This window comes from Hydra viridissima, unplaced genomic scaffold, assembly GCF_058129835.1.
Source record: "Hydra viridissima isolate aposymbiotic clone 2 unplaced genomic scaffold, HvirCarnegie_v1 scaffold_2, whole genome shotgun sequence".
Lineage (NCBI taxonomy): Eukaryota > Metazoa > Cnidaria > Hydrozoa > Anthoathecata > Hydridae > Hydra > Hydra viridissima.
Window position 1 is genome coordinate 4,859,552 of NW_028324301.1, and position 10,857 is coordinate 4,870,408.

Genomic DNA, 10,857 nt, shown 5'->3' on the forward strand with positions numbered 1-10,857 from the left:
ATATGACCTATTAATTCTAATATATCACATAGTTCTAACATATCACATAGTTCTAATATACCACATTGTTCTAATAGATCATATAGGCATTGGATACTAATAGAATCATGTAAGCGCTTTAATACTAAAAAATTTTAATCTTAAAATGTAACCGTTATTTTAAAAAGATTAAAAAAATTTTCATGATTTTTTCTCGCTACTATCTTGATAATGTAAACTGAACTTCTGTTTTCGACAGTCAAAAATAATAAAAATAAATTTTCTGGAATTTGCTAACCAATAGTCATCTCAATGATTTATTAACCAAACGTCGTTATTTACAAAAAGAATATCTATTGCGAATTTGAGTGTAAAAATGATAAATAAAATTGTAGTATAAACTCAAGTTCATTAAAGTTTTAAGGTTATTAAAAATAAATTGCAAATGTGGAACTTGATGTGGAGAAAGAAAAAACTTGACGTCACCTTTTGAAAAAAATATAATGAACCCTTGACAAAAGCGTTGAAATTAAATTGTACAATAAACTACTCTTTAAAACATTTGTCGTAAAAGAATGCTGGAGTTAAAGAAAATTTCAAAAGTAATCAAGATTATTGGCTTAAAGTACTTATTTTTGCACGATTGATTTTTTTCGAATATTACATGTAACCAGTGTATAACACAAGGTATTATAATATAAAAAAAAGTAAATAAGTATGTAACAATTTTTAAAATATCCTAGATATACATTTTGAGATTGTATTTGCAAAATTTGCATCTTAGAAAGGTATTCGCTATCCGCCATCAAGAAGAGAACGACATCTTTTTTACTCAATTCAACTAAGGCGTTTACAAAGGCTTCCTTTTCTGCTTTAACCGAACTTTTTGCTGTTACTTCAATGAAACTTAAATTTCAGACAATTTTTTGATTTGTTTCTTGTGATCTTTTTGTAGTTTAAAAGGTTTTCTTACTTGTTTGTTCAAAAATTATTGCATTTACAATTAAATATAACTAGTTAAGTATTTACTTTTTTTTATTAAAAAAAAAAAACAAACAGGTTTTCTGTGTACAATTTGAGGTAGTATTTTACCTACTTTATAAGAAGCATAAAACTAGCACAAAAAAAATTCCTTTTGGGATTTAAGATTAAAAGTATTTTTCCTATGAAAAATCATTTACTTGGGAAAATAGCAATAGTTGTTTTCTATCTATAAGCGGGAAAAACGTGCAAAATATTACACTACACGGTGCATAGAACATGCTCTAAGACCTTGCAACACATCCCCAGAAATTTTTTTTTTTTGATTATCATTAGAAAACATTTCCTCAATCAAAAAATCTAAACGACAATTTTTTTTTGTGGGGGCCTGGGGAGAAATCACATTTTAGGGGAGTACCCAGGAATTTTATTGTTCAAGATAGGTAACTAAGAGGGAGCATACTCAACTTTCTAGTATGTTGATTCTAGTGTCGAATGAGGATGACTTGCAAAAAAAGTTAGGGGTTGGGACGTGATTGGAGCTAAACCAACCACTTCCCAACCCCTAACTGTCCTCTTCCTAGAACTACGTCTCCTTTAATCGTAAAAATTTTTTTGCTTGTTTTATATCAAACTATATCAAAATTTATTTACAGACTTCAAATTTCATCAAAAAATCTCTTTTCGTTTAAGATTTATAACCTTGCAAGGCTTAAAGTTACCCCCTGAAAAAGCTTTAAATGGTCTTAACTTTTAAGCAAAAAAGTTTTGATGTAATTTGAAATCTGTCGATGAATTTTGATCTAGTTTTATATAAAACAAGTAAAAAAATTGAAAAGAGTTTTTAGGAACCATACCCTCTGGGGGATTCTGGGGATCATTTCGAACGCCACAATAACATCCCCATGCCCCTGTATTTAGATTTTCAAAAATGTTTGTGATAGATTTATCAATTTTTCTTTTGAAGTATTTTAAAATGTTTGTTTAAAATTTAAAGTATTTTGAAGTATTTTAAAATGTTTGTTTAAAATTTACTGGCGGATATGTAATTTTCATTACTTTCTCTTAACATTTTTGTTGAAATAAAAAAAAAGTAAAACAACCTTTAATTATTAACAATTAGTAAGAAGCTAACAGATGCTAATTGTTAACAGTTGCATACTAACTCCTCACACGCATTGATATACGAACTGAAAGCATGTTTGTCCCAATGTTCATGCCAATATTATCATTCCACATCAGAAGTTTTTGTTTGAAGCATTCATTTAAAATGCCTAAACATGAAAAGAACATGGTGATTTTGTTAAAAAATTTTGCATTTGCTGTTTCAGGAAAGACAAGGATTTAAGTCCAATAAATGATGCTGAAACAACTTATTTAAATCTAAATAAAAATGACTACTCAAATCTTATCAAAACTATATTATGGAAAGATTATTCAGCGGATAACCCTGATCTTCCTACCATGCTTTGCTCAAAATGTAGAAAAAGGCTTGCAGGGACTGATCATTACTTCACTATGCGGCCGTTTTATGAAGATAATTATAACAATATTGATGTTTAATTTACTTTAGTTAAAATTTAGCTACGTTATTTTAGTTACTATAGTTGCTATGTATGTTACTAAAGTTAGACCCGAATACCAGAGTTATTAGAGGGAGAAAATATGAATGTTTTATTTGTGAAAATGGGCACCATTCAAAAATGGAAAAAATATTTGGCCCATTGGTTGAATGTGTGTCGGGAAAAATTGTTTATCAAGGCGCTGAAGATGTTTCAAATAAACCTGCAGAAAGACTTATTTGTTAAGATTGCCCAAGTGGGACGAGGAACTCCACATCCCTGTACGAAATTAGAAAGACAAAAGAATTTGACTGCCATTGTAAAATCAACATCCCCAATTACGCAAGAAAAAGTTCTGTCCAGTTCTATCAAAGATTTCAGCACAAATGACTCAGGGAGCACTTTAGCTTAGAAAACTTTTGGTCCGAAGCAACTCACTGTCTCTTTCGGAAAGACTAAGGACTAAAAGACTAACCTTTCTTTTGTTTAGATAAGTTGAACAAACTTCAATTTAAACTACATTCCAAGTAAGTCCTTGTTGCGTAAAAATACTTTTAAAAATAAATTTGTTATGAATTTAAAGCCAATTTTTTTAATAACTTCATTATGATTTCTAAGTAATCAAAACATGTCTGAAATTGGACAATTTCGGAGAAGTGAGGCAGGACGGAAAAGTGTGGAATCTGGTTTCAATACTAAACTGATTGAGAACAATGAGATGATTGGGAAATAATTAAATGGTGATTAACTCCAATTGCTATTAGAACTAAATGAAAGCGAAGAGGTATGTAACGTATTACCAAAAAAAATATTTTTTGATAGCTAGATTGCAATTTGTATCATTCATTTTGATTTTTTATGGATGTATAGTTGGTAGAAAAAGGTACTCCTATTGTGTATTGCTACGACATTGAAGAGCTTGTAGCAATGGTACTTCATCACAGAAGTCAAGGAACAAATGATGTTGATATCAAATTAGGTGTAGATGGAGGGAAGGGATTCTTTAAAGTTACACTGTCAATAACCCTAAAACCAGAGTTAAAAAATCATAAAATTCTAGAAAAACTAAGCAAGTGTGACGAATATGGGTGCAAAGATTTTAAAGATTCAAGCGTCCACAAAGCTATTATATTGGCCATTTTGCATTCATTGAACGAAAAATACCATAATTTGTGCTTAATTTTGGATAAGTTAAACACATCATCCTTAGATTACTCAGTATCTGAAGATCTAAAGGTTTTGCTTCAAATGGTTGGAAAACAAACTGCAACATCAAAGCACCCTTGTCCGTATTGCATGACGTCATCTCCTGACTTTCAAAAAGCTGATCATTATACTCTAGAATCTTTGTGTAGATTGTACAACCAATAGATGGCTGATGGTGCAAATTTAAAAAAAGCAAAAAAGTACACAAATGTTGTTAATCCCTCTTTATCAACAGGCGACAAAAACAAAAATATACTAGAACTTGTAAATATTCCTGGTCTACATATACTGCTACCCAGCTAACTCAAAACGTTCAAGTACGTTCGAAGAACGTTGGAAACGTTATTAGAACGTTCTTAGAACGTGCCCGACCGTTTCTTTTCTGAAAAAAGTTTATTTGAAAATAAGGAGTGTGGGTTACAGTTTGTTAACCAATATCTGTCTAAGATAAGTATCTGCAGAGTGTCCTACCAAGGGCAGCATCGTTTGGAAGGCAATGCTTGCAATAAATTGCTTAAAAGCATAGACAGCTTTGAACTGTTTTTTCAGGAGTCTAGTCTTGGAGTTTCCGCTGCCAAATATGTTAAGGCACTTAGAGATTCTGAAAAAATAGTCCATGGTTGTTTTGGAAAATCATTAAGTTCCACATATGTTAAAGATTTAGAGGAGTTCTCTACAAACTATGGAAATCTAAGGGCTACAATTCCTTTGAAGGTACACATACTTAAGCAACATATTTCGAATTCATCGACATGAAAGGTGAAGTCTTCGGTATGATAAATAACTTTTAAATTTGATGAAAAATAATATATGATATTAGTAATTAAATACTCTATTTTAACAGTTGAATCGTAAAGTTGCATAAATATGACGATAATTATTAAATAAACTTGCATTTCTTTTGTACTTCTTATGTTCTATAGGTTTAGGTTACTGTACCGAACAAGCTCTTGAATCCATTCATCAGGATTTCAATCAGTTTTGGCGAATGAGAAAAGTTATGGAGCACAACCCAAATTATGTAGAGGCGCTAAAAAATGCGGTTGTTGCTTACAACTACAAGCACTTTTAAAGTAGCTTTCTATTTGCAGGAATGTAGTTTGTAAAAAGTAAAATGTTAAACCTCCTATGAACAAACGTTTAGTATGATTTTGAAATGTAAAATATCAATTGTAATCTAACCATAAAGACCAGAATTTTTTTTTTTTACTGTAATAATTGTAACAAACCCTTCTCGACCCCGAATCGCCCTCCCCTAGGGTATGGTTCCTAAAAAACCTTTTCAATTTTTGTTACTTGTTTTATATAAAACTAGATCAAAATTCATCGACAGATTTCAAATTACATCAAAAATTTTTCGCTTAAAAGTTAAGACCATTTAAAGCTTTTTCAGAGGGTAACTCTAAGCTTTGCATGGTTATACATCTTGCGGGGAGCATACTAGAAAGTTGAGTATGTTCCATGCCTCTTAGTTACCTGTCTTGAACAATAAAATTCCTGGGTACTCCCCTAAAATGTAATTTCTCCCAGGCCCCCACTAAAAAAAGTTGTCGTTTACATTTTTTGAATGAGGAAATGTCTTCTAATGATAATCAAAAAAAAAATTTCTGTGGATGTGTTGCAAGGTCTTAGAGCATGTCCCTATGCATCGTGAATAACTTCACGGGATCACTGAAAGATTCTCAAGTTTTTGTTTTTCTACTTGGTGACAAAAACTGATTCAATAAGCCACTTAAACCCTAATTCTTTTTTCTGTAAAGTGTAAATCATTTTTCTAAAATTACTTTTTCTCTGATTTTATAGTTTTTTCGTTTGTTCGTTGCGAGTTTTGAAACGTTAAAGAACAGGTTCAACAAGGTGTTCCGTTGCAACAATTTAAAAGATTAACAACACATCAATTGCATATTATAATACAAAATGTAGTTTTGACACCCCTCCTCATTTACTTCCTAAGATACGAGGATTTTGTTTTGTCTCGTGGATTCCGCTTACATTTTATTCAAGTTACTCAAACACCAAAATGTTTAGCTTTAAATTACTTTTTATTTCAAAAATTACCAATTGAAAAACTCGAATAATTCTGAACGAAATCATTTTGAATTAATAAGTTTTGCGATTGGTTAGTTTTCAACGTCATGATAAAATATGGCTTATTTAAATCTTCTACTTTGAGGTTACCCTTCATTTAAATGAAATGTCATAGAGCACGCTCAAGGTTGACAAATTCGAGTGATAAAGGTTTAGAGTAAAAAATTAAAAAGTTCACCAACCAAACTTTATTATAAACACAGGACATACATAAAAAGGTTTGGGAACAAATAGAAAAATGCCATTTGAAGGCAAAAAAAAATAAAATCTAAAGTTCTGATTGGTCTGAGGTTTTACATCACGTATTTAAAAATAATCTTTTTAAGATCAAAAACCATTTTAAAAAACTCATGATTAACTAGATAACTTTACCTTAAAGGAACAGCTTATTATTTAAAACAAAAACATTTTTAAAAATAAGAATGTTTTAAAAATAAGAAAATCTTTCGATATTTTGATTTAAAACCATGTTGTCAAAGTATAGAAAAAAACTTTCCAAAAAAAGATTATCTAACCAAAAGCCTTAGATGAAATTAAACAAAGATTTTATCCATGAGTATGATAATTGTAAAATAATTTAATGAAGTTAAATGAAGATTATATCCATGAGTATATAATAATTGCATTTAGGATATAAACCAAAAATATTCCTTGAAAAGAAATGTAAATATCAACCTATAAACTATAAATAGCATCAATAACGTTTCATTAAATAAAATCTCTTTTTTTCTCTCTCCTTACTTTTTTACTAACAAAAAGTGAAGAATATATTTTTCTACATATTGACATATATATATATACATATAATATATACATAAATGTTAAACAATATAAAAAAAGAAATAAAAGAAAAGCTGATTAAATGAAGTTTTTGCAGCATGATTGATTAAAAACGGCATTAAAAATCAAGCTTTTACTGAATAAAACAATGTGTAAAAAACTAAAGAAGCCAGGCATATATAAGTTCAAGTTAAAAAAACACCTGATGGACTGATAGTTTGAATGAAGGTCATGTTTTGTTTGCAAGTCTTTTTTTTGGCTCCAACTGCTTCCTTCCATGAGCTGTGTTATGGATTTTTTTATCTATTGTGAAATTAAAAAGTTATAATCAGAACATCCTCAATTTTTTTTTTGAATAAATTAGTCAATAAAATACTCAACAAATCTTCATAATAAATTTTTTTAACTTACAAGAGTTTAAGAAAATTTCTATGAATATTCGCTTGAAAGATTGCACTTTACTTCTCTTAAGCAGATTTCTTCGGCGAACAATTTGATTTATCTCAATAGGTAAGTTTAATTTTATGCAGAGTTCTAATTGAGCTGTAATTATGCCAGCAACATTGTTTGGTGAGCACTCTTGATTTTGCTCTTTTTTTAAGGTAGATAAATAAAGGCAGACCTTTTCATAAGAATCTTGTTTCCTTGTTCTTTTCTTTTTAACAAAACTGAATTTCTGTTTGCAAGTATTTGACATTAGTTTTGCATGCTTTTGCATATCAATAGAATGAGAAAAAAAAGAATCTTTGCCATTTGCATTTTGAAAACAATTTAAACTAAACTGAGAGGAATTTTTAGAATGCATGTCAAAAAGAAGTGACATTTTTTCGGAGCTTGGTGTGTTCTTTTCACACTCCTCAAATGATTTCATTGATATAGGACTCAAAAAGCCATCTGTATCTGGACTTGAATCCGATGATGCCACTTTTTTATTTATGTTATTTTTAGTTTGGGACGTTTGGAGTAAAAGATGTCTTTTATCTTGATTAGCATAAGATTCTTTGTAAGCAGATTTCAGATCACATTTTTGAGAATCCAATGAAGTATTAACAGTAAGGTTTTTTAAAGATTCTTCTTCATAAGCTCTTTTTCGCAAACCCATATTATGCTTTGAAGAGGGATTAGCTTTGTTAATTTTTTGCTTCTCTATGTGTATACAGCTCCTAGTATCATCATTTTCATTGTGATTAACACATTGAGTACACTTGTATCCATTTTTTACTGAAAGAAAATTTTTTAAGTTAAAAACTGTGAAAAGAAAAATTGATCAAAAATATTTTCTTTTAGATTAATGCTTACAAATTTTTGTTCTTACAAATGATTTAAAAAAAAAAAAAAAAAAAAAAAGTAAAATAAAAAAATTTACTGAATATCAAATAGTTTATAAAAATTCACCAGAACAGTATTTACATACCAGATGAATTATTGCATGAGGATGATCGCAGTCCAACAATTCCTTTCACTTTACCAATTGATAAGTAAGAAGGAGGAAAGTTATGCTGGAATGTAGAAAGCATGCAAGAATTTTTAGTTTTTGTTTTTTTTGCATAAGTTTTCTTTTCTCTTTTGACAAGAGAACTTTGAACTGATTGGAGACCTTTGCCTCGAAGGCTATATAATTTTGGTTGTAATTGCATACTTTCGGTTGGTTGTTGATTTATTGTTTGCTCATATTCTGATAAATTTTCACTAGGTATTTGTTTGTTAAACTTAGAACTCTCTAAACTTGAAACAGATAAGACTGTGCCTGCATTAGTTACAGTTAAAGGGGCAGAAGTTCCTGATATTGTCTGATGAGTATAATAACGTGACATATTTTCCAAGTCACGGGAATGTTGCAAGTAAGAGCTTGATACATTTGGTTGACCATGCAGGCCTGAAGCACTTATACTGCTTGTATATGATTTAACACTGCTTGTTTGATAAAAGATACATGTATTATTGAGAGGATGCAGATTTTCTTTAAACAGAGACGAGCTAGGTATCAAACAATAGTTTTCTTCTAAACCATTCTGGTTTGAAAAGATAGTATTTTGTGTAGGATGATTCTTTATTAGGTTACTTTTATTGCCCTGCCATAGTTCCTGAACTAAACTATCATAAACAATTTGGTTTTCAAGATCAGCTGGTAAAGCTGAGGCATTACTATAGCAGGGTGTGCCATATGTTGGGGTAGGTATATGAGCAACTGGAGTATTATAATAAAAACAAGTTTGTTGATCATATGTCCTATTTGAATTCAAATTCCTTTGAAGCTGCTGAGCCATTAGAGGTATTTGAACATTAGATGAAAATAATCCAGCAGAGACTTCATTTGAATAATGATGAATTGGTTTATTTTCATTTGGATAAAAATGGGCTGGTTTACTTATTGAAGAACTTTTGTCAATATTTGTTTGATTTTGCTCATAAAAATTATACCTCATCGTATTTAAATCTGCTTGATATTCCTGATGTGACCTCTTAGCATTTAATTTTGCAATACTTGGCAGATGCTCCACTGTAGTGCTTCTATTGAAGTCATCAATGTAACTACCATTATCTAAAGTTGATAATGGAGAGGAAGCCTTGTATTTATCACTAAGGCTTCCAATATAAGGCAAATAAGAATTATATGAGTTGAAATCATTAGTGGGTAGAGGAATAAATCCGTGAAAAGATGGCTCAATATTTTTAAAAGCCCCAGAACTATAACTTTTGTGCATTTGGGTTTGAAGTGGATTACATGATTGTGAATTTACAGATGAAAATACTGGTTTTGTATAAACACCTTGGCAAACTTCTGTTTTATAGTGGTATTGCTGGTTAATTGACATATCACATAAATAGAAAGGTTCATATTGATTTCTGTGATCTGAAAATCCTAAACCAAGGTAACTCTTTTGCTGAAAAGAAGGACTGTTGCTAACTTCAGTTTGCTGCTGCTTTTTTTTAATAACTGTCGCTGGCGAACTTTGAGAGAATTGGTATTTATCAGCATAACAATCACTTTCATGTACTTCTAAACTTCTTTTAAACTGTTCGTTGAACTTTTGTGCTTGGTTAGGGCTGACAGTTTTTTTTTGTTTTTTAACTGAATCTGATAAAAAAGATTGGTAAAGTATGCCTTCTTCAATCTTTTTAGAATAACCTGATACATCATGAATAGTATGAGATTGAAGCAGGTTTATGTCAGATTTAGAACAATCAACATTTGGCTCATTATTTTTAAGTACTAGATCTTTGGTCTTCCATCCAATTTCATTTTTATCATGTTCAGTATTTCCAAATAAAGCAAAATATTGCTCATTAAAGGGATTCACAAGCTCCATTTAAACTTCATTCCAAATTTGTATAAATTTTGGGCTAAACTGCATATAGCTAATCACTAAGAAAAAACATTCCCATTAATTTTAAACTCAAAAACTGTTGTATTATAAATCTTGTCTTTGGGTGTAAAAGTTCCTAAAAATACTTTTGAAAAATGCAAATAATTTTGAAAGATTATGACTACACATTTAGCAATAATTTATTACACAGCAGCTTATAAACAATATTAACAAATGATACTCTAAGTATCTATATACATAAATATATGTATTTACAAACTTTATATACAAATTTTATATATTTACAATATGTAAAAGTTGCATTATATACAATACATACATACATACATACATACATACATACATACATACATACATACATACATACATACATACATACATACATACATACATACATACATACATACATACATACATACATACATACATACATACATACATACATACATACATACATACATACATACATACATACATACATACATACATACATACATACATACATACATACATACATACAGTTTTAAGTAATATATAAGTATATACAAAAATATATAAATATTCATTTATATATAAATACTTTTGATAAAGATATAATATATAACACAGCTACATCTGTGATACAAATCTTTAGGACTAGAGATCTGTATCTCACACCACGTGCACGATTTTTTTTTCCGTAAAGCAAAGTGGTAACAAAAAGCTGTTGTCGGTTTCATCATAACTTTTTTCAGTCAAAAAATCGTTCCTTTTTTAAATGGGATAAAAATATTACGAAATGGAATGACACAAAGACAAAAAATGTTCATTTTTTAGCACTAAATATAATGTTTGACATTATCTACAAATTTCTTCCTTTAATGTAAAATAATATATTTTGTGATATTGCTTTTTTTTTTTTTTTTTTTTTTTTTTTTGTTATGATTATTTTT

General features: G+C 29.6%; 1 protein-coding gene across 1 annotated transcript; it reads right to left on the minus strand.

The window, feature by feature from the left end:
- Positions 1-6,672: 6,672 nt before the first annotated feature.
- On the minus strand, positions 6,673-10,046 carry LOC149891646 (uncharacterized). Its single transcript, XM_090078645.1, has 3 exons — positions 8,011-10,046; positions 7,008-7,817; positions 6,673-6,899 (listed from the first exon to the last, which is right to left on the minus strand). Exons 1-3 carry the CDS (start codon positions 9,905-9,907, stop codon positions 6,826-6,828), a joined length of 2,781 nt encoding a protein of 926 aa, XP_089934771.1. The 5' UTR covers positions 9,908-10,046; the 3' UTR covers positions 6,673-6,825.
- Positions 10,047-10,857: the final 811 nt, after the last annotated feature.

What these genes read in the sequence shown, in the direction of transcription:
- LOC149891646 (XM_090078645.1), bottom strand. Translation starts at nt 9,907, where the DNA reads ATGGAGCTTGTGAATCCCTTTAATGAGCAATATTTTGCTTTATTTGGA. An exon ending in CTCATGCAATAATTCATCTG is followed by an intron (nt 7,818 to 8,010) that starts GTATGTAAATAC and finishes ATTTTCTTTCAG; the next exon opens with TAAAAAATGGATACAAGTGT. An exon ending in AGAAATTTTCTTAAACTCTT is followed by an intron (nt 6,900 to 7,007) that starts GTAAGTTAAAAA and finishes ATTTCACAATAG; the next exon opens with ATAAAAAAATCCATAACACA.